Source organism: Haemaphysalis longicornis, unplaced genomic scaffold (assembly GCF_048455015.1).
Source record: "Haemaphysalis longicornis isolate Haplotype H1 unplaced genomic scaffold, Haemaphysalis longicornis Haplotype H1 scaffold_3, whole genome shotgun sequence".
Classification (NCBI taxonomy): Eukaryota; Metazoa; Arthropoda; class Arachnida; order Ixodida; family Ixodidae; genus Haemaphysalis; species Haemaphysalis longicornis.
The window spans coordinates 27,743,771-27,768,298 of record NW_027526335.1 but is presented as its reverse complement, the minus strand read 5'-3'; the positions used below and the strand labels follow the sequence as shown (position 1 = coordinate 27,768,298).

Below are 24,528 nucleotides of genomic sequence, written 5' to 3'. Positions count from 1 at the left end.
AAGCAGAGCAGTGATGCATAATTGAAGGTTCCAGATGAATGTAGGCCACTCCGGTCTTCATCCTTGCAGTAAGATTTGCTTGCACAGCCACGCATACAAACATTTCTTAATTTTCACTCCATCAGCTGTGAGGAGCAGATGCAGTACCTCATCGAGGGGAGATGGATTTATTAGAGTGGGTTCGGGAGCAGGGGAAATTAGCAACCACTTGATCTGCAAGATTGCGATACTATTTTAATTTGCACGTTCTTTTTGTCGGCAACAGCCTGTCAAGTAAGGACTAACAGGGTGGGTTGCCGCCTCCTCCACTGTTTTCCTTGTTCTATAGCTTGTTCTATTGAAGTGTGCGGGAAGATAGCATTGGTATTATTTCGATGAAGCAATGTTTCCAGTGGGGCTAAGTTGTAGGGTTTCTTCAGGATGCCCTTAAAGGGACACTGAAGTGAATTTGTCAAGCTCCCGTTTTTGCTTGCACTGCGTAGACTGGCTCAAATTAGCACACTTTTCATCGTTTATCCGGTTGACAAATCGGTAATTATTTTACAAAGCGCGAAAGAAGAAAAACTACCATGCGCGGTTTGCGGCGGCCGCACCAACTAAGGCTGTGACGTTGGGAGGAGGGGCACCGTGATTGGACGATGCCCAAGGTTAGCAATCACACAAGTTTCGGTTTCGGTTTCGGTTCTGTAAAACATAACCAATGGCTTTGTTGGATGGGCATTCTCAATATCTCAGTAATCATCGTACCGCGCTTCTGCCATGTTGTCGGCTGTAAAATGCACAAGATAAGCCTCCCAGGACGGCTTGTAGTCGTAGCATTCACTAGCCGAGACCTACGCAGTGCATGAACGCCCTCCGCGTACCCGCAGACGCCCAAATGTCATGCGCTTTTCCCCCATATTTGGAGCTTGCCTCCCTCATGCCTGTATCGTAAAAAGCGTGTTCGCACCAGGCCAAGGGTCTGTTCATTCTGGCCTGTGCCCACTGCCTGCAAGCAGTCGGTGCTTATGGCAACAGCACGCCAACGAGAACTCGCTAGCGCGCCAGTGCCAGCCAGCGCGCGTTTTGTGAACTAGTTCGTGTAGCCATGAACGTTGCGGCCCCAAAAAAGGTGAACTCAATATAGAAAACATCGGCGGAAAACAAAAAAGTTAACTTACAAAAAAAAAAAAAGCACGTACCCGCGGGGATTCGAACTCGTGACTTGCAAAACATTCCCGGTGAAATCCTAGCGCCCCAGACCGCTAGGCCACGGAACGGGACGCGAATGTCGTGCTAATATAGGGTATATATTGTATAACCGGTTTACACTTTTATTTAGTTTTGGCATTTCAAGCCGCTTAGGTCACTATTTGTTGTACTGCGATCGTGCAGTAAGCGTCGCCCGAGTTTCCACAGTAGCTCACGTCTAGCAATTGCATTTCGTAGACGGAAAAGCGTTCGCAGATGCGTAGTCGTGCTGCTGACCGCTGTGCTTGTTCGCCCAGCGCAAAGAGTGCTTCCCGCGCCCTAGTTTTACGCTGTACGGTAAAAATATCAGTTGATTTTATTTCCTTAGTACCTATATTGACTTCGCTGACTCTTCTCCCGCCTTCAAGAGGCCTTATATTATCCTACTGGCGTACCAGTCAGCGAAGCGTCGCATGTGCAGCGCTTGTGTGAAGCGACCTTGACTTGGAGCTAGATACAGTGTACAAACAAACCAAGTAAAGAAAGGCACATTCTTCCATTCACAAACGTGTCCTGGCTTCGTTTCAACTAAGCGAACGAATTGCGACCAAGCAATTTTTTTTAACCTCCTTGATTGCGACGACCCGCCGGCGGCCGGCGGACGAGACGCTGGGCCGACTGACTCTGTCGGCCGGGGAGCCGTGCAGTAGCGCAGCCGTGGCGCAGCCAATTGCCAGCTCATCCCCTCCTGACGTCACACGAAAACGCCCCAGAAAATGGGCGAGCGTAAAGAGAGGAGGACAGCGTTTTCGAATTAGTTTTTCTACTAAATAAAATCGCGTAAACGCGCCTAGAGTGGTCGAAACATGGCCTGGGGACTCCGGACTACAATTTGCGCTAGTAATCCCGCAATGTTTACATATCACTTCAGTGTCCCTTTAACACCAGGCTACTAAATTCGGTATTGCGCCGACACATTGACTGGCATGGCATGGGGCAATATTGTATGCACTGTCCAATTAAGCATGCATGCTAGGGTGTATAGGGCTCCTGCGCTGGAGTTTTGTCGACATACAGCGCCTCTTCGTGTCCGACACATCTAGGTAGGACAAAAGCAGACGACCTTTGCATCCGTCCGTGTGTTTTCAATTACAAGCTGGAGCGAAAGTTGGTGTACTTAATTTAATCGCATTGTGGTGTGTTTATATGAGTGCATACTGAATCACATAGTCCTTAAAGTAGTTGCAGTGGCTAAACAAAATAATATCCACTACAACAAGCCATTTTACCGGCTTTCTTTTGAGTGACCTGTCGCGATTGTCGCGACGTGGGTCACTATCGCCAGGTCAGGTTGGCCGAACTTCCTGGTGATAATTATTGTTCTTTCTTCTTGCGATGGTCGACAAAGGAAAGTTCACAAGTAGCATAAACGCAGAATGTTGCTCTCCTAGAGCCTGAGGTAACTAACTGTAAGAGGTTGCTTCAGCTGAAGCATGTCAGTGGATGCGAGTAGCGCAGCCGACTCAGTCGACACTGCTGGCCTGGCACCGCCTTGAAAACTGGTGAAAATTTTGTTTTATATTTTTGCAAACTAAATGATTCTTGCTAAACGTTTTACGCTGCACGATTTAAAAATTGCAGTGTGCATGTATTTTAGCTAGTAGGTGAGGAAATAGTGTCAAATAAACAAATTAAACGCAATTAAACGACGCAAAACAAGCACCAAATCGCACGTTTGCCACCAGCAGATATGTGTGCTTCTATATTTACATAACACAGCACAGCCGCATACACGGTGCGTGGCCCAAATCTGTGTTCGTTATCTTCTACTGTAGGGGTCGGCAACCTATGGCCCGCAGGCCGAATGTGGCCTGCAGGGCTGTATTATGCGGCCCTAGCACGTCGTCAGACCCCCCCCCCCCCCCCCCCCCTGTCACTGACAATCTGAACACCGACACGCCAGTTTTGACCTCAAATGGGGTTAGACGGCGAGGCAAGAACAGAGAATTGATCGCTTCCAGTTGGCATTGTCCCCCATCTTCATGCTTAGCCAGGTTATTATCAATTATTGACAAATATTATTGGCAATTCGCTGAGTTTTTTCTCGTCACCTTCAAGCCCTCTTCCCCCTCCCACCCCATTTGCTGTCCAGCACTCCGACGCATCGGCTTCATGCAACTCGGCCCCACACCTGAAAATGTTGCCAACCCAAATCTAGTCATTAAGTGCAAACTGGGAATATGTGATGCAAGAGTGTAATTAAGTAAACCGAGAGCAAACAAGGAAACAGAACAGCCACTGAGTTCACCCAACCACTTTGTTTTACGGCCACTACTCTCGGAATCATAAAACAGATTTCACACTTCTGATGCCTGCTGCATTTTTTCACTGAGCCACGCAATAAGCTAGCCCTGCACCACATATTCGTAACGGCGACGCAAACCAGCAGTGTTTAATGAAAGTGCACGGCCCTGCATGGGCCAATAGTGCCAGTACCTTAGGTACAAAAGTTCTGCTCCAGTTCCTACGAGAGATTGAACTGGACAAATCTCTCTAGATCACAGACAGAGCAAATGTGTCACGATATCTACTCTTTCGCACTGTGGCGTTCATCTATTTATTTTTCTTGGGTTGGGGTTGTTACTCATTTTTTTCCCGTCGTTTACTTTTCATTTTGTTTCAGTGTTTCCATTAACGATTTTCTTTTGAATTGTATTTTTATGTCTGGACTCTGCTGGCAGCGTTCTCTTGTTTTTCTTGCCCTTTTTTTTTTAACACTTCATGTTTGTCTTCTTCCTGCTGTAACCCTGATGTCTGTGATATTCACCACTCATCAACGTAGCCACCCCCCCATCTGGTGTAGCAAGCCTTGTCCCTAGCAGGGCTGACCTCACCAGTTCGCATTAAAGAGCATTCTCTCTTTCTCTCTCTCTCTCTCGCACACATAAGTGCGCAGGTGCACAAAAGCACAACGCACCACAGCAGACGTGTCTGTGGTCCGCCGGACTCGCTGACTTTTACGCATGATCATCGGTGATTGTGTTACTCTTTCTCTTTCTTTTTGGTTGTCCGTTGTTGAAAAGTCCCTGTCACCAGTTGTATTAGTTTAAACAAGAAGCTCTCACTTCAAATTACACTTCATACGACCACCGATCGGTGAACCAGCGAGTGGCAGAGCGCCATCACCATCCCAGCACTTCGTCGACGTTGTACATGAACTTAGCACTGCAAAGCTTTTTTCCCTAATGCCAAGTTGATCACCAAGACATCAGACGCGTTGAGGATGGGCTGAAGACCATGTCGCAAAACAATCGGGAGGGAATATCGAGCTCATTTTGCTTCTGTCAACACGGGATCCTATGAACCCCCCACGGCTTCGTACTACCCGGAAGTACTACCTGGAAGTTGATTGTGAAGTGCCCCCTGGGCAGCGCAGGAGCCCTATATGTAATCATAACATTATCGTGCACAGGGGCATATAATGTTTGTGACGCCCATCTTACGTCATTCCGACAAGGTAAAAAGGGAAGGGCGGTCAACCTTCGTAGTGTAAGTGGTGTTCCAATCACTCAGAGTCGTATACCAGAGTGAACTGAATTTTGAGGCAACCAGGCAACCACAAGCAGGCTCGCAGTGCACAGTTACCATGGTTTTAGTTTTTTGGCATATTTTGTGCCTAGCTGTGCTACACTGTGCAGTCGCTCCCACGACATTATCAGAACTGTGCTGCGCTTTCTTCAGGAAAACCGCAAGTAACGCAAAAAAGCACGAGCAGCGTGTACGCCCGGCGCAGTTTTTCGAGTTAGGTGTATCGTGCAGGATTGGTGTACCAGTGGTGTTTAGGTAGCAGAGTGCCTCTGGTGCAGGATTTGGTGCGCCCACCGCCAACACGTCCATGTTTGGCGCCGTTAACCAGCAGCCCGCGGCTGGCATCTTTGGCTCCCCAGCAGCCTCCTTTGGGCAACCCCGGCCGCCGTTTGGCTCCTTCGCTTCGACCACCCCGGCTGCGGGCACAAGCCTGTTTGGGCAGCCGCAGAGCACGGGCCTGTTGGACCGAACGCTGGCAGCCAACACCTCCCTCTTTGGCACCTCAGGTCAGGCCACTCTTGTTATTGTACTTACAATCATGCCTACAAGGCACGGTGCTGGTAGCAGAAGAGACTGGAGAAGCATCAAAATTTGGGCTGCCTATTTTTAATCGCAGTGGCACTTTTTGTGGGTGACCTACTCGCTGTTCTCGGAGTGTGTTTGGTGGGAGGGAGGTTGTGTAGAATCGCCAGTGAGGAACATGACCATGCAGGTCCCACTCTTGGCCGTCACTCATTGTAAAAAGCAATAATGCAGATGCAGGCATTCAGAAAGGGTGCTTTTCTGTTTTCGTAACCATTTCTGTTTGCGCCACTTTTCGTGCGATAAATCCAAACCTATTTGCTCCTCAGTGCTCCTTGATTAACATCTTATGTTAGGTGGAATAAAAAAGTTACAAAAGGTCAACACTTACCAGTGCATACACAATCGCATTGAGCCCACAATGGCATTGTATTTAAGTTCTTTGAAGTGCAGCCAACAACTGAGCAGGCGTTATTGCGGCAGGAAAGATACATGCAAAGGAAGTACAGTTAACCCTTGATATAACGAAGTTGTACTTGCGGGCAGAATTTTCGTTAAATCGAGAATGTCGTAAAATCGAGGTTTCGATTTTACAGTTCATTTAACCAGTTATTGAGGTTTCAAAGCCTGCCCATTGCCCAGAAACAACTGCTATGTAGTTACCTCTCCACTTAAAGCAACATTTGTACTAAAACTGGCCGTGAAAATTGTGTGAATTAAAAGTTTCAACACTTAGGAAGTGGAATTCAGATAGCCGACGGTAGTTTGTGTTATCGTAAAACCGGTGCTTTTTCCGCAACGCCTCATTAAATATGATACCAGACTAGGTTTCCACTTTTTTCTTTTTTTCATTTCGGTCACTACTACATGCCGCTGTTAGTCAATTGAACCCGCGTCCATGCCCCGTGAACTTCACCCCGGCGAGGTGCTCGTTCGAAGTTACGCCTCTTTTCGTTCATTCAGTGGTAGGCTTAGGCGCGGCGTTGAGGGGTGCGTCGGGCCAACAGCGGAAGGGTGCTATGAAACTTTCTAAAGACTTTTTTCATGTACAAAAGCTCTGCAGTATGGGTGCGGAATGCAACCACAACACTAGAGATAAAGGCATGATTGTGAGTCGAGCGGAGTACACGCGGACGGACTGTGTGTAGCAGCGCTTACATGCTCCCGCTAAAGCGGAAAGCTTACATTAAGTATTTTCCGGCAAAATTCGATTAAGCAATTACTTTTATGCCCGCTGACCCTTAAAGAGACCAATTTCTCCGCACTGCAGCTGTCTAATGAACACGGGTGAAACGAAGATGACCACGTTCAAAGAGTGCAATTTATTGTCACCAGCACTTGATGTTTAAGCCATAGTGAAGAAGGTCGTAAGCAGTGCTTAGCGTTTCTTGACCTCGTATGCTGACAGCACCAACAAGGCTTGCTCTTACACATTCGCGTGCGACTGCGTGCCTCCCCAGAACGTCGATGGCATCCATCACTTCGGTGGCCGTAAGTCTACCATCGGTTTCACCAACACTTCCTCAGGCTCTTATTTGGAACACTTTTCTTTCCCTTGGAGTGCTCATGCTGCTTACAAGACTCGCCTAATGATGCACGAACAAAATATTAATGTGGTTATCAGCGAGCACAACCTAGAGCAGCAGCACCGTGAGGAAGGACGCATAGAAAAAAAGCTTGAAGTAGGCTTCGGCAGCCTAAGCATAGAGGGCGCTGGCGTAGGCAATGACGGAGACGTCAAAATGGTAGCCGCACTATTCAACCGTCTATGACCACTAGCGGTTTGAGCAGCTTCTTTCATCGCTTTGAATTGTTGTCAACCGCAGATTTCACCGCTTTTCTTTCATTTTAGCCGTTTAAGAGTTAATGTGAGTACTGAATATTTTCAATGTAGGCTCTGAGAGGCAAAATAAAACGTGCCTTGACTGGAATTTCGTTCTTCCTTTCTTGCCGTGACTTCGTTAAATTGGAAGCGCCGCACGAAATTACTTCGTAATATCGAGGTTCAACTGTCGTTACATAGTTGTGTAAAGAAACTTGACCATGTCACATGTCCAATTGGAGTCGCTAGCGCTCCAGACGCTTGCACTGGCTAACCTAATGGATACATAATTTTAAGTGCAGAGCCCTTTAGGCGTTTGCCCTGTTGTCGTAGCTCGCTGTAACGTTTGATGTCAAACGACTGCCAGAATCAGGCGGTGCCACAACATAACAGACCCAAGTAGAGTCCGGCGTTCCGGCATAGGGCGTTCTGCAGAAACTTCGAAAACCAAGCGGTTTAAATAGTCATAAGCGTTCGAAACTTGCAAAACTCTGGCGCTTGTCATACATCTCCCGGTTTAGCGCAAAAAAAAAATAAACTGCAGCTACATCTGACACAAAATATTGTTACGTGGGGGTAGGACGGATGACATGAACCATGGTCGATGCTGAAGCGATCTGTTTACAGAAAGAGATGCAACCTATTTAGGTACAGTTCGGTCATCACAGCTCGAGCAATGCCCCATGCCAACCGTCTTCGTTGCTATAAGGTGACCATCGCACTACGCTGCACAGTTCACTTCCTCATCTTCTCGTTACACTCCCCCCCCCCCCCCCCCCTCATCAAAGGCGACCAGCCCGGTCAAGATCACAGTCAATGAGACAGTGTGGTGAAGATGAAATAAATATAAACAGGGAAGTCTTTGCCACCACTGATGACGACGATCAGTTGATGAAGTTGGGCCCCTGAACAGCGATGCCACCAAGGCCACGAAGGAAACTCAAAGCCTTTGAATCGCGCCAGAGAACTGGGCAGGGGAATGTCATCGGCTTCTAATTTGGTCACGGCTAGTGAGGTCGGGTGGTCTCGTCGGATCACGGGCAGGGGACACCGGTCTGGGGAATGCTCAGGCCAACGGCTCACCGGGGCTGGGGCGGATGGATGCGATCCTTGAGCCTTGAGGTGGTCGCTTCAGGAACCGAGACGGGCATAGCTGGAGGACTACGATGGGGATCAGAATCGCAACCTCCAGCAAAACATGTTACGGGACGGTAGGACAGATAACGTGAACCATGGTCGATGCTGCAGAGATCTGTTTACAGAAAGAGATGCAACATACGTAATTAACCGGCTGCACCTGCGTCCATTTAGTTCGGAATGCTCGTTGGGTTGGTTGTTGCGATAGTAAGTGAAAAAAAGGGGCAGTGCAATGGCGGCACGTGGGGGAGGAAAAGCAAGCACAAAAAGAACAGAACTCCCACTGGCGCAGTTTCAGGCAGGGGGCGTGCGAGTTCTACGAAGGCGGAAAATTTGAATTGCTTTGGGTGGTAGCAGCGAGGGGATAACGGCGCCACAGCCCAGTATGGCGCATCACTTTCTCTGCACTTTCATCAGCTTTCACGTTGAGTGGAACGGCTTTAGTTTTTTTGTCAAGCTGCAGCAGTGATGGTTGTCTTCAAGAAAAAGCACAAAAAACTGGTAGGGCTAGCCAAGTGATTGCATGTAGAGTGTTAACAGTACTTAAAAGTCTGAGGTGCCTTACGCATCTGAGGTGCCTTACGTCTGAGGTGCCTTACTTTACGCATTAGTGGAATCTCGGTGATATGAATTCGGTTTATACGAATTTTCGAAATTCCCCGGCCAAAATGCATTGTGGGCAATGTAAAAAAATTCGGATGATCCGTACGCATTTATCACTCCGGTGCGGGTGATACGAACGCGCGAGCAGGCGACTGCGGCTGGACGGGAGGCGGGAGTGTTGGTGCGGCCGTGCGGCCTTGGTTGTGTGCGGGCACAAAAGCATTAGTCCTCCCCCATTGACGGTAATCCTGGTGGGGAGGTGCTGTTCCGAACGAACCGAACGTTTCACCCTCTCGACGCCTGTTCTTTCTCCCTCCCTTCTTTTATCTCCCGCTGCAATCTCTTCTCTCTGTACCTTTCGTTTCCGCTGGCTGCAGCTCGGGTGCCTCTAGCTTCCTTTTTTTTGTATTATACTTCTTGAACAAGCCACGGCAATCAAGCGTTCCCTCATTCCCTCGCCATTTTGCCTTCTCCGCATTCCTCGCTTCCGCGCTCTACCTATCCTGTTGTCGCCTTGCCGTGTTGCCTGCGCCACTTGCGCGTCGATTATGTTGAAGCGTGAACCGTATGGAGCGTTTTCTGCTCACGAAAACACGCCGCAGGCGCGCTGACGCCGCCGCGAATACCACCCGCGTGCTGCTCGCGGTGGCAACATGGCGGCGTCACCGGCCGCGAAGTGGTCCGGGTAGCTCGACCGACCGCTTCTGATCGCTCTTTAAAGGAGCCATGAAGAGAAAATGCAAGTTGGTTTTATTCGAAAGATTTCGTGTTTTATAGTGCCCCCAGCGCTTGTCCGGATACAAACGGTGCTTTATTCACTGAGAAATTAAACAATTTATGTTAAAATTTTGATTTTCCCGCTCAATCGTGCATTTTCGTGGTCCCAAGTGACATCACTGGAACTGACCGCTCTGCAGCCTAGAGTACCTTCATTCACGCATCTGCCGTACAGGGTAGAGACACGTATACGCTGGCGCCGCCATTTTCGGTTGCTCGCTCACCGCCGAAGCAAGTCATTGTGTCAAAACCGCGCTAAAATTATCGCCGCAACGGGGTTTACTGAAGAAGTTTGAATCATATTGTCTGTTTCACGTTGCTAGGTCTCGTGGGAAACGAAAAGAATAACGCGTTGAGCCCGTTGGCCCAATTGCGGCGGCACGGGACCGTTCAAAGGTTGTCTCCACCCTGTACAGCGGTGTTGGTTTGTTCCCGCGTTTCTTTACGTTCCGTAACCTAGATGGCGCCACCATACCGTGGCAAGCGTTTGGTTTGTTTTTGCCCGCATTTAAACCTGGCTTGTTTTTGTTCTGGGAGAAAATATTCGTTCCCTGAAACAGTGCTCGCTCGACAAATGGGGTCACGTAAGACACCGTTGCTTGCGTCAATCGTCCAGTGTCGTCTGAGACAACCCCAAGCCCCGTAGTGCTGTGCAGCTAAACCAAGCATGCTGTGCGCAGTACGAACAGCAGAACGCATCAGTACTTCTATGTTTACATGTGCTTTCGTAACTTCCACTGTTTGTCCCATCATTCTTATTGCTTTGTAAAGAATGTGCCCTAAATTTAAGCGCAAATCGCTCGTTCGTCTCGTTTGTAAGCTCTACCTAATTTGCGTCTGCTTCTGCCAGCCTCCGCCAATCGCAGAGCTTAGCTCATGTGACATCACAGGTTCTGTTGCGGGAAATGAGCTGGTGGGTCGCATGACCATTCCCGTTTTTCCTAATTATGTAGCTTATTTGAGCGAAGTTTACGTTAAAAGTGGTGTCAGTATGATTCTAACGAGGCAATCTTTTGAATGAACCAAACTTGTGTTTTCTCTTCATGGCTCCTTTAAAAGATGCCACTTAAGAAACAAATGAAGTCGCTTGTACAGTCAAGAAGCTGATAATGTGGGCGAAAACGACACTACAAAGCATCGTTCGCGCGGTTAGGGGAAGCGCCGATCAAATATCCGCCACCGTGGTAAGCCTAAACATCTCCGGCGGGGCCAGCGGGCTGTCCGGAGCGCTTTCAAACTGCCGCCGTGAAAAGTGCGCCTCGGCAGGCTACCCCCACTGCCGCGCCTGTCGCGCACCATTTTCCGAGCGAGGTAGAATCTGACGCAGGGACGAAATCGTCGATGCTGGCGTGAAAATCGCACGCGCAACGCCGACGCGATGCGGTTCACACTGGAGTTCGTGTGCGTGCGTCGCGTCGGTGATGAGCGCGCATTCTTTTGACGCCCGTGTCGACGATTGATGCGCGGCAGTGGGAGGAGCCTGCCGACTTGCGCCAATGGGGAGGTGCGCTCTTCACGGCGGCAGTTTGAAAGCGCGCGCAGCAGCTGGCTGGGCCACCTCCGCGGCGGATAGTATTTGGCGCGGATGATATTTTATAGTGCAGTTTTCTCCAACACTGTCAGCTCCTTTTTACCGCATGAGCAAATTAGTTTACATCTTGAGCTGCGTTTTAACAAAAGGTTAGAAGCGGTCGCTGAAGCTGCCTGCACCTCTTCACGGCAAGAGCCGACGCCATGTTGCCGCTGCCTGCCGCATGCGCGGCACATTTCCATTTTTTCTCGTTTTCTGATGATACGAATTTTCGGGTGATACGAATACTTTTGCCGCCCCTTGAGATTCGTATGACCGAGATTCCATTATATTTCTGGTGAGCCAGTTTTCTTTACACTCTTTCTCCATATGTCATTGATAAAGTGTGCTCAGTTGTGAGTACCCTCCTGTTTCTAGTAACATGTTTTATTTGTGGCATTGCTGGCTGAATGTTTTACCTCAGAATCAAGCTTACCCTTTTGAGAGCGGAGCAATTAAGAACGATTAGGATATGTGGAAGGAGCTTTTGCTTTACCAAACACACACACACAAGCACACACACTTAAAAAAAAAAAAGACAGTATGGATTTTTAAAAAATGCTCTATTTTGGTGCACGCAGTGCTAACTCCATCCGCCGTTGTTCTTTTTCTTACACCAGCCCTTCTCTGGTGTAACTGGTATGCTGTAAGAATTAAAGCAGGACTTCTAACATTTGCTGGTCCTTTTTTTTAAATTTTTTAACCAATGAAAATGATGTAAACAATTAGTTACAATCTAAAACATATGAGTGAGCATGAATACATTTGATATTTGTCTTGTATAGTTTTACATTTGTTCCTTGCTGATAGAACCAATAGAACCTTTGTGTGACGCGACACATTTGGTATTGGGAAGCAGTATCAGTGATGCCTGCACATCTGCGGTGCAGTGCTTTCTACAGCTTGCATGCCTTTATGGTCCTGCTCTACAGTGGCTTGCTATTGGGAATTGTTGCGTCTTTAGTGCCAGTGGCAAAGTATATCCTGCTGGATTGGGTGTGCACACGTACGTACGCTTCCCCACACTGACTTTGAGATTGGAACAAAATGCATTCAAGGAGTTGTTCATTTCTAGAAATACTTGCTGGAATGCATGCCAGCACGCACACTCCCAAAACACCATGTGCTCTGTATGGCCATAAAATTTTGTGCCCCTGCTAGCACTGAAATGACAATGACTTAGCATAGCATGAGGCTGACATTTCTCTTTTCTCTTGTCTTGCCGACAGCCTTTGGAACTGCCACCGTGACATCAGGAACCACGATCAAGTTCAGGCCACCAATTGGGACAGACACCATAATGAACAACGGTGTGAGCAGCACAATCAGCACATCACACCAGTGTATCACCACCATGAGGGAATACGAGAACAAAAGCTTGGAGGTAATGTCCACAGTGCTGGAAGATTCTTAGCCAACTCAACAACAATTTTTTACTGCCTGTGGCAAGCACTGTTTGTCTCGCATTGCTGGCTGTGGCAGTACAGTCGAATCCCACTGCAACAATATTGACGGGACGTGCGAAAAGCTTTGTTGAAGCGAAAATTCATTGAGGCGAAATCTGCCCAATCACACCATGGAAGGCCAATAAAAATAGCCCCGTATATCCACATCATTGTCACCATAATACAATGTTTAGAAAAAGGAGTGACGCACAATAACGTTGTCTTGATTTGGATAACAAACATACTAAGGGTTATCTGTTCTTTACCTGCATGCAAAGAGTGCGGGAGGTGGGGGGGAGGGGTGAAGAAATGCAGGCACAAGACCTATTGCTGTACAACAAGGAGTGTCCACCGAGCTGATTACTTGTGGATAGCTGCTATGCCTTTGGAAGCCCCCCGCTCCCTTGTGGCAGGAGCAGTGCCGTTATCTTATTCTCTGGCTGGGCACGGCAGCAACTGACCTTGGCAGGCATGGAGGTTGGCAGGCAAGCCGCGCTCGCTTGCATTTAACGCGACCGTGTGCTCACGACTAAGATAGGAGGACTTGGGTTCAAGACTAAACACGAAAACGTTAAAGGGGTCCTGAAATACCTTCCGCCGATGCATGGATGTACATGTAACCAAATAAAGCAATGTATTAGCAATCTCCTCCCACAAGAATTTTGTTGAAGCGATGAGTATTAGCTGAGAAATCGGAAATCAAAAACCGCGCATTATCGACGCGCCGCATTTCCTCCTCCTTTCAACATACTCTCCGCTGTTGACGGCGAGCGAGCCTTCCTCACCCGGCGGTGACGTACTTCCGCTATTGCGCTGCTCACACAGCCGTCTGCTACGGGCAAGCTTTGTTGACACCATGAATCTCGCACTCCGCTCAAGGCTGGAAAAGCGAACGAAAAATCTGGCCCCATGTGTGCGGCGGCCTGGCCTTGCCCTTTCGCGGTGTACGTTGCTGCAGAACTTTGCTATCGGCGGCACGCGACTTATTATTGGCGGCGAACTCGCAGCTGTACGGGGAGGATCCTGAGCTCGCTCCCTTGGATGCACAGCGCACTGTTTATCCAAAAAGCGCCGTATCAGATGTGGCCCCGCTGGTGCCGGGTCTTATTTTGTGGCGGTGGTAATTCCTGCCGGCGGCATGTGAAAAAGACATTTTAAACCGATACAGAACCCGTGCACAAAACGCCAGTTCAGCTTGGGGCGACGCGTGGTGGAGAGCGGCAACGTTGGCAAAACATGCTCCACCGCGGCTCTGCAGCTTTCTAGCGCTAAAGCGAGCACCATTTCTTTGACAATATCAAACATCGGTTGCCCTGGCAACAAGGCACAAACCGCTCTAGAAGTCAGTTACGGTTGCGTGATCCCGGTTCAGCTTGGGGCCCCACCTCGCGGCATATGGGCACTGCAGGCATACTACTAACTCCTATTTGGAAGTGCGAGATGCGTTTGGCATTACAGGAGGCGACGGTGTGTGTGTTGTGGACGCCTCTGTTTCGCACTGAAATGCGACGTTGTGCTTCTGCGGGTGGATAGTGCTTCCCATGGTCTGGATTGTCTTTCTCAAGCGGCGTACGACTCAACCTCGCATGGGGTATGTGCAGTGTGCTTGGCTAAAAGCCATCTCGGCTTGTGCGCCAGAGTTAAGTGACTTGCTGTTCGTCCCCGCAAACCGCGCGCGAGGTGAGTGCCGAATTTATGAGGGGCAGGAGGAGGCAACCCATCGTCTGTCAATCGCGGTTCGGACTTGCAACGCATGTTGTGACGTTGTGTTCATTCAAAACGCATCTCTGGATTGTTTGGAAGTTGAATAAAATGTATGCGTCAAACCCGGGCATTCGGCTCAGGGCGTTCTCTGCGATTGCAAGAAAGAAGTGCCACGGGGCTTCAACGCTTTCTTTATGGAACATACTCAAGTAAGAGAATATTCATGTCGTGTTAAGGCCCTGTTGCATTCAATACAAACGGTTAAGCGTTTGTTTACACTTGTTTCGTTTGTCGTAAAATGTCCAAGCACTCCGGCACTCCGCTGGCAGATCAGCCGGCAAGCCGACGCTGAGCAGACGACTCATCTCTTTGCCGGAAGTGCGTGAAAAAGCCGCCCAATAGCAGGATGTCTAGCTCATGACGAACATCTGGGAATCGATGATGTAGACATGTGAAGATGGCGGCGTCCAAAAACACGAAGGAAAGGGTGAGAAAAAAGCGACAAACTTTGCAACAAAAGTGTGAGCTTTCCGCTGCGCGTAAAAGAGTAATACTTGGCACAGATGATGTTGACGACCCAATCTAACGATTGCGCTAGTCAATTAAGTGTGCTCAAAACGCCTTTCAGGGCCCCTTTAATTTAGGGGCGAAGCTCCTCTTGCTCGGGCCCTGGCCCGGCCGTACACGGCAGAATGATGATTGTGGCAGGATCCCCCTAGGGATTGGCCAACCAAAGATTGGCCGAAGAGGTCAAAACGTTCAACGCGTTCGTTGCTACCCAACAAGGAGGAGAGAAAAAAGAAGTGGTTGTCATTCGTCGCCTGCGAGCTCAAGACACATACCGGTGGTACGCGACACAAGACGCTCTGCAGAAGGCGACGGCCAAGGTGGCTAAAATGTCACACACCGAATTCGCCAACTTACCCATGGAGATTCTCATCGTCCCAAACAAGCCCTACATAATCACCACAAACATCGACGTCGTCGACGGGCTTGTCAACGGAGCGGTGGAAAGCTTGACGTGTCGAGTCTTTATATGATGTGTGGGCGAATGTTTCACCGTTTTACCGATACGAATTTTAGATTCGCCCCTCTCATCATCATTCACTTTGTGGAGATGGCAGGATTTTTTTTCCTTTTGACTTTGAAGAATTGTAGAAGGATTGTAGGACAGCTGCTCACAATGCATACATGATGGTGCCGCGCCAGCAGCAAAGCACATTCGTGCGATTTCAACTGGATACGGATTGGCTGTAGCTCCAGCCTGGCGAACCAGGCCTGCGCATGTGAAGACTGCCAGCCACATCGTTATCACCAGGAAACAATGGCGTCCACCTATGAGTTTGTTTGTGCTTTGGGTGGTGGTGTGGCCACACGGCACACGTTTTAGATGCGAAGCATCTCGTGCTTGGGGCTTTGTCCCTCCCTCCCTTGTTGTCGTCGTTGTCCGCCGTCTGCACTCTACTGCGCATGCGCGTCTCTTCAGCCCCGTCAGTGTTTAGACTGACGTCAGCGCAGTCCACTATAAAAAGAAATACTTCGGCGGCGCCCGGTTTCGATCCCACGACTCTGGCCGCAACGGGAGGTACGTGGCGCTCTTCCCACTGCGCTACAAACCGAGATGGGAGTATGTGCTATGAACGCGCCTGTGATACCTCTGAACAATGACAGACGACTTAGGGGAGCAGTGCTCAGCGAGTAGCTGTAAACGTCTGCTCAGTTGTGCCTCCGAGGGCTTTGTTGGTGCTAACAACCTGCGCAGCAAAGCGTATGTGGGCTTTCCACACCCACTCGGAAAAACCGCTCTCCGTTTTTCCTCCGGCACGTCATTAGTGATGAAGTACTGCTCCAGCCTTTCCACATACTCCTCCCAGTCTTGGCCCGCCTCACCGCTGAATGGCTCCAACTTCATCATCCCGACAGGCGGTGCTCGTTGCTCTCGGCCGCTGTCGCCGGCACTCATGAACGGTGGGTGCCCGTCGCGTTGTTGATCCTCGTCGCCACTTGTTACATTCCGACAGGATGACAGAAACAGAATTAGGGTTTAATAACAACTTGGGGTTACAGTACCAAAACAAACCCGGCCAGCCAGACCAGCTGCCACTCCCCGAATAACATTGGCAATGTTTGCCTCCCCCCACTGCGCCGCCCGCACCAGTGCCACCTGTCGTGGAACATCGTATTGCGGAGTAAAAGAAGAGAAAGACTTACCTTAAAGGTACACTAAAGGGTGGGGACAAGTTGGCATGTATCGATGGATGACTGCCAAGAATCTAAATACCCCATTCTCACAACTAGTAGTTGTTTAACAAGACAGAAAATACCAGAAACGTGAAAACATTGGACTACGCCCCGTACGGCGTACCACGATTTGTGACGTCACAAAAGTGGTGAGCTGCGAGAGCTCATTGGAGAAGAATCTGTAGATGTTTTCCTGAAATACACACTTCCTAAGCGGTTGAGCACATGAAATAAATGTAAGTAAGAGCTTTCCGTGAGCTCATTGTATCTAAAAAACACAGACTACAACTTCTATACACTGCGAGGCAGGATGCTTCCCTCACGATTTCGTCAGCTATCATGCTTTCGGTTTAGTTTTGGAAAAGCATATGCAGCTATTTTAGCCACTCTATCATTGGTGCGGAAATATCAGTCAGAAGCCTATGACGGTGAGCCCCGACCTTCTGCAAGCAATATACCCAGCAGGAAGCAGCTGAAGTCCTTGATTAGATTTGGCAAAAGGAGCAATGTGCACTGCAGGTGGCTAAGTGAGTCGCTTGAGCTTCCAATCTCCCGTTCTCCGCACGCAGTGTAGGAGGGAAAGTAACACTTTATTTAAAATGTTGCTAACGGTAACGTATGCCCAGTTTGAACATAGCCGCCTGTGAAATGAACTTACTGCAAGTGTTTAGCTGACCAATCCGCCCGTTCGCCTCGAGCCGGTGTTGATGATCCGTAAAGCGTGTGTCGCTCTGCGCAGGCAACGACGACTACTGACACGGCTGTCGTGAAGACTCAAGAGGGTTAATTTCATGCTAGGTTCGCGCTGCGCGAGAGAAGATAATATGAGATGGCTGTGATCGCCAGAAGAGGTGATGTAAGGGTGCCAGCCGGGAGCCCAGGACGCCGTGACCGATATTCGAATAGGCACTTGTTGCTTCAAAAGTGGCTTCGCCGTAGCCCTCCATCCTCGCAGCCGCTTGATGGGGTCTGGGACGCCGGAGTGGTGGGCACATCGGCCGTTCGAGCATCGGCCGTTCGAGCATCTAAACGCGTTTCTCATTCCGTCGGTGAAAAATCAAAAGTGCAAGCCAGCATCGTTGGCCAGAGAAACGTTGCTGCAGTAGACCTGTGCAGCACCGTGAGCGCCGCGAGCCGCTCTGCACTGCTGCCCACGTCTCCAAATTGCGCACGTGGCGAGATTCGCTCCTATTTTGTGACTCAATGGTTAAGTCACGAAAAAATGAAAAGGAAGTGCGGGAGAGAAACGCCACGTTTGTTTACTTATTTCTCAGCTAATAGTGCATCGTTGCTCGTCGAACAAATGCTGAGAGAGCTATGAAGTGTGTGATCTTTCAGTTAAAAGAAAATTTTATTATTGCCTTTAGTGTCCCTTTAGCATGATAAGTGAAGATATCTGTGTGGGTACTTTAAGCCTCACAATGTATAGAATAAGTTGCTGAACATGTATCGGTGTGCTGCAGGTGGAAGTAGAGGAAGCAGTTACGAGCATGAGGTCGCGGGTTCGATTTCTGGCTGCGGCGGCAGCATTTCTGATGGAGGCGAAAAGCAAAAACGCCCGTGTGTACAAGATTTCGGCACACGTTAAAGATCCCCAGGTGGTCAGAATTAATCCGGAGCCCTTCACTACGGCGCGCCTCATTGCCTGCCTTGTGGCGGCGCGTTAAACCCTACAATCAATCAGAGGAAGCAATTACACGCTATTAAAGGGGCCCTGAAAGGCATTTTGAGCACACTAAATGAACTAGCGCAATCATTACATTGGGTCGTCAACGTCATCTGTGCCAAGTATTACTCTTTTAGGCGCAGCGGAAAGCTGACACTTTTGTTGCAAAGTTTGTCGCTTTTTTCTCACCCTTCCCTTCGTGTTTTTGGACACCGCCATCTTCACATGTCTACGTCATCGATTCCCAGATGTTCGTCATGAGCTAGACAACCTGCTATTGGGCGGCTTTTTCACGCACTTCCGGCAAAGAGATGAGTTGCTGCTCAGCGTCGGCTCGCCGGCTGATCTGCCAGCGGAGTGCCGGAGTGCTTGAACATTTTACGACAAACGAAACAAGTGTAAACAAACGCTTAACCGTTTGTATTGAATGCAACACGGCCATAACCATGGAGAAAGAAGTATTTCAGGAGGGGAATCTGCCAGGCTAGGACAGCGCGGGCGGGCGGCGCGTTAATGTCGCTGTCTGGTGAGGAGGAAATGCAGCTTGCGGAGCAGAACAACAGAAGGCGCGTCAAGCGCGTTGCCATAGTTTACATGTTCTATGGACGCGACGCACAAAAATCGTAATATGATCGAATATATCGTGAAAATTGCCAGATTTCTTTCTGTAAAATAAATAAATAGAAGTGCTGGGCATTTTAGCAGCAACTATTAATAAATACTTCCTAGGTACAAGCCGTACCGCGGTTGAAACGAAGCACTAGAAGGAATCCCGGAGCAGACGACGTCTGCCGACACCGCCTTCCCGCCACGAGTGGTTCACTCTCGCCGCTCCCGCGGGCAGGTTCTGAGATCTGCACGCACTTTTCATGTTGCACAGGCAGGGCGGCGAAGTTAAGACAGTCTGAATATGAACTAATGGCATAGAGGATAAGAACCATCATTCACTGGAACTAATCATACCTAGATTCTCAACCACATGTTTCTTTTTGTAGGTTTCGCTTTCTAGAAAGATCAAAGCCCCTTTGTCTTACGACAACGATGTTTGATACACGAAGATTTCTTCCACCGAGAACAATGAAAATTCAGTCGTGCGAGGGATTCATGGGCATCGTCTGCGGCCTGCCCACGACGACAGCCGGATATGCACTGGCTGACCTTGAACCGGCGCGCCTTTTCCCTTTGGCGCCTCGCGACAGAGGGCGCGTCGGTGCAGTGCCCGGCGCCATGACTTTATCGCGCCGCCAGAGCAAGCCCTGTTGCGCCTCCTGAATAATTCTTGCTCCATGGCCATAACACGAAATGGATATTCTTTTACCTGAGTACGTTCCATAGAGAAAGCGTTGAAGCCCTGTGGCACTTCTTTCGTGCAATCACAGAGAACGCCCTGAGCTGAATGCCCGGGTTTGACGCATGCATTTTATTCAACTTCAAAACAATCCAGAGATGCGTTTCTAATGAACACAACGTCACAACATGCGTTGAAAGTCTGAACCGCGATTGACAGAAGATGGGTTACCTCCTGCCCATCGTAAATTCGGTACTCACCTCGCGCGCACTTTGCGGGGACGAACAGTAAGTCACTTAACTCTGGCGCACAAGCCGATGGCTTTTAGCCACGCACACTGCACATACTCCATGCGAGGTTGAGTCGTACGTCGCTCGAGAAAGATAATCCAGACCATGGGAAGCACTATCCACCCGCAGAAGCACAACGTCTCATTTCATCGCAAAACAAAGGCGTCCGCAACACACACACCATCGCCTCCTGTAATGCCAAACGCATCTCGCACTTCCAAATGGGAGTGAGTGGTACGCCTGCAGTGCCCACATGTCGCGAGGTGGGGCCCCGAGCTGAACCGGGATCACGGAACCGTAACTGACTTCTAGAGCGGTTTGTGCCTTGTTGCCAAGGCAACCGATGCTTGAGATCATCAAAGAAATGGCGCTCGCTCCAGCGCTAGAAAGCTCAAAGCCGCGGCGGAGAATGTTTTGCCAACGTTGCCGCTCTCCACCACGCGTCGCCCCAAGCTGAACTGGTCACATGATTGAAGCGTTTTGTGCACGGGTTCTGTATCGGTTTAATGCGACTTTTTCACATACCGCCGCAAAATAACACCCGGCACCAGCGGGGCCACATCTGATACGGCACTTTTTGGATAAACAGTGCGCGGTGCATCAAGGGAACGAGCGCACGACCCTCCCCGTGCGGCTGCGAGTTCGCCGCCGATAAAAAGTCATGTGCCGCCAGCAACGTACACCGCGAAAGGGCAAGGCCAGGCTGCCGCATACATGCGGCCAGATTTTTCGTTCGCTTTTCCAGCCTTGAGCGGAGTGCGGGATTCATGGTGTCAACGAAGCTTGCCCATAGCAGACGACAGTCTGAGCCGCGCAATAGCGGAAGTACGTCACCGCTGCGGAGCGCAGCATCATGGGAGGCAAGGCTCGCGCGCCGTCAACAGCGGAGAGTAAGTCGAAAGGAGGAGGAAACGCGGAGCGACGATAATGCGCGGTTTTTGATTTACGATTTCTCAGCTAATACCAATCGCTTTAACAAAATTCTTGCGGGAGGAGATTGCAAACACATTGCTTTATTTGGGTACATGTACATCCATGCATCAGCGGAAGGTATTTCAGGACCCCTTTAACATATTTTTGCTTGTTTTGTTTGTTTTTGGTGATTCAAATTTTGGATATAATGAACTTCTTTCTTTTTTTTTTTTTTCTCTTTTTTTTTGGGAGGGGGGGGGGTGATTCGTAGCATGGTAAGTTCACTGTGCCTTCTCGTTTCAGCAACCCAAGGGGACAGCAGGAAGAACAGATGTGCATCCAGCATTCAACCGCATTCTTCCAGCTTCCCTCTGACAACCCAGTTCAAGTGTGTGCTGGCTTTCCTCGGTGCAGGAGCTTCGGTTGGAGGACTATGCAGCCAACCGAAAAGGCAGTGGCCGGGCAATCACGGGTGACCTTGGGGCCACCGGCCAGCAGGGTCCTACCACCAGCTTGCCGGCCGTCCTGCAGCCAGGATTCAACTCCGGTGCTGTCCAAAACACGTTGGCCTTTGGCACATCCTCGACATGTGAGTTGGCTGGCTTGCTTCCACCGTTGCCATGTGTTGCGAAAAGAGCCCTAGGTTAAATTCTTGTACAAGAAATTCAGGGAAGCTTGTTCTCACGTGCAAGACTTGAATGGCAAAGCTGTTGTAGGTGAGCATTGCTAAACACATAGTGAAGTTTCAGTACCATTGTTTATTTGCACAGTTGCGGTGCTAGTAATCATCGTCATCGGTACTGAAGAGGTTGTTGTTTTCCTTGCGGTAAGTGGTGGATGCAGTCATCGTGAGCGTTGTACACTTCCACCAGCTCTTTGTCATCGACCTGAGGCAGCAGTGGTGGGATGTGCAAGTCGTCTCAGGAAGGAGTGGCACACTCGTAGCCATATATCCAATTATCCACAATGCCTGCTAAAAATAGTGGCGTCCGCGGTGACCTCTCCCAACTAGGGTGTCTTCAATGCTGCCGCACGCGAGGGCTCTTCTACTGTACCGAGCGTATGGGCATGACGACACGAGGACAAAGAAACGAGAGGCGTACGCTAGACATGTCTTCCTCATTCCAAACACGTGTTGCCACGATTACGGAAAACGCTAGAGACACTGTTACAAGAGACACTTGGTTATAAGAGACATCTGAATGGAGACGTTTGTTTGATTTTCCTGTTTGCCATGTTAGCAACATTGGGTACAAGAGACCTTGGTTGCAAGAGAGATGTTTCTTGGGTCCCTTGAGTGTCTCTTGTAACAAGGTTCTGCTGTAATATAAAATATGCCTATCTGAGGCTTCTCTGATAACTCCGCACACCATGAGAGCTTTCCGAAATTGTGACAAGCGGTATCTTACCAATTTGTTCCTCAAAGCACAGAAAATTTGAACCACAGCATGACGACCACCATACTTTATTTAGCACGAAAAAATTCTGTGAGATTCGCTTGCCTCTTTTTATGCGTCATAAAGCTCACCAAACTGTCTTCAAGCTTACTAATGCCGTACAACTAAAAAAATCTGGCGTTTTCCACTGTACCACAATAGTGATGATTCTAAACATTGATGCAAGCTCAGCTGCAGTAGGCTATTGGGAACGTTGTCAGGTCTGCTAGTAAGGTCCACTTCCTCAGCATCAGGGATGTCCGCCACAGCCTGCACACCGTCGTCAGCTCTTACGAACTGGTGTGCCTTTGTGTCATTCGGAATGGCGCGTGAAAATGCCGATAGCTTTCTCGATACACTCTCAAGGCACTCAACGCCATCGTCTTCAGTATCCGAACATTTCTCGTCTGGAGCACCACAATGATCGGAGCCACTTTGCACATGACACGCTCCAAAATGGTCAGGCCGTAGTCGGGCTACCTTTGCCTTTACGTCAGGTTTGATGCGATGACAGTATTGCACTCAAAAATCCTGCAGAAAATTCAAATAACTTCCGCAACCGACATCTTTTCACCAGCCACTTTGAAGGCTACTTTTAAAAAAAAAAGGTGGACCTTAGAATTGGTCAAAAGTGGTATTTCTCAAGACTGAGCTCTGCTCAAGGCCTCTGCAGAAGGCGTGCATCTTTCACAAGGGGTCATTCTGTAACTAATTGCACCCAACACCTTTCTTTTGCAGGCAGTATGGCCCCTTGTATTTATGTCGTATATGCATGTCCACATGCCTTGCCAAGCCAGCCTGCATTTGGTGCCAGCTCAGGCTTTGGCCCCAGCACAGGCCCAGGCACTAGCACAAGCCTCAGCAGCGGTACAGGCTTCGGTGCCAGCACAAGCGTTGGTCCCAGCACAAGCTTTGGCCTCAGCACTGCCCCAGGCACAGGCTTCAGCAGTACAGGCTTCGGCAGCAGCACAGGCCTGGGCACCAGCACAGGCTTCGGCATGACTGAAACTTTAGAGCTTGGACAGCCACAGCAGAAGGTACGATACTGCTTGTGCTAGTGGGAAAAGAAAAAATCTAGGGTGCTTTAGAGAGTGAATGATTTTACAGACTTTTTACAGACTGAACACTATGAGCAACAGAGGGCACTAAGCTATTGAAGTTTAGAAAAAATTAAGGTTGTTTAGTGTTTAGCTGCAATTGGGCATGGTTGAAAATGAATGCTGATATTGAAAAGGACGGAGTGAAGAAACCATGTGGAGGAATGGTGGAACACTCTTTTGTAAAGGATGACTTACACTGATTCATGTTGCAGCGAGGGAAATCCTTATTTTTTTACGGACACAAGAAATGTCTATTGGTCAAGTGAAAATGTTCGAAGCAAGGCAACCATTTTCTTCTGTTAGTGTTATGAGGTAAGAGTAATTCAGAGAAAAGAGGAAGCTTTTTTTTATCAGCATTGACAGATAAAGTTACAATGTTGGGTGTACACGTGCTTTGTTGTCTGTAGTTTGCTGTTAGTGAGGCTAACATAATCTGGGTTTGACAGGTGGGCTCAACTTAACCATGAATGTTTCTCCAACTATGCACGCCGTTGAATTGTATCATTTTTGCTTCCAATTCTGACTAGCTGCTGTGAAGGACAAAAGACCAACATTACAGTGAATGTTTCCTGCTGCTGTGTGTTTCATGTACAGAATAGGAGCAAGATGGGGCAAGATTGTGGTTTGCTCTGCTTTCATTGCAGTCTGTATTTAGCCAACCAACAAAAACGGGGCTATTTAGCGCCACTGCAGCTACTACGCAGGGGTTCCATGGCTTTGGGACAACGTTCGGGTCCACAACACAGGTACGATAGGTGATGGAAGTAGCTCTTCAGGGACGCTCTTCTTTCAATTTCTCACACAATCACTTCCATGTTCACTGAGTGGTAACTGACCTCCTGTTCGTTTATTTCAATTCATTAGAATATAAGTTGCCTCACAAAAATTTTCTGAACTTACATTTGACTTGTGGATACAGTATGGTAAAGGAATAGCTACCGTAGTAAAGCAAAGAAATAGCTGTGTTGCGCAACATGATTTCTGCAATTATTGTATGCAGTAAAGCGGTGCAGCGAAGTTGAAAAGAGGTAGAATTTCCAAGATTATATAGCCACTGCTTCGTTATGATCATTTTCGATGTTTACTGGTCATATGTCACTTGCTAAAATGGATGCACTCATCACTTTGTAAAAAGAAAGAAACGTAATTGTAGTGGCTTGTCACACAAACTAAGGGCCACCTTTGTGACCACTGCGTGCCACAAAAGCTTCGCTTTTTTGGTGAAGAACGACACCGCTGAATTTTCAGCGCAGTTGA

At 48.9% G+C, this 24,528-nt stretch overlaps 2 protein-coding genes across 2 annotated transcripts in view; both read left to right on the top strand.

Annotated features, from left to right (window-relative positions):
* Positions 1-24,528, top strand: part of LOC144174191 (FRAS1-related extracellular matrix protein 2-like) — a gene marked incomplete in the record, with an annotated part of 181,682 nt that overhangs the window by 151,993 nt on the left and 5,161 nt on the right.
* LOC144173203 (uncharacterized) lies at positions 5,033-24,190 on the top strand. Its single transcript, XM_077701709.1, has 5 exons — positions 5,033-5,264; positions 12,419-12,573; positions 21,150-21,324; positions 22,910-23,208; positions 23,916-24,190. The coding sequence occupies exons 1-5, from the start codon at positions 5,066-5,068 to the stop codon at positions 24,024-24,026; spliced, it is 939 nt and encodes a 312-aa protein (XP_077557835.1). The 5' UTR covers positions 5,033-5,065; the 3' UTR covers positions 24,027-24,190.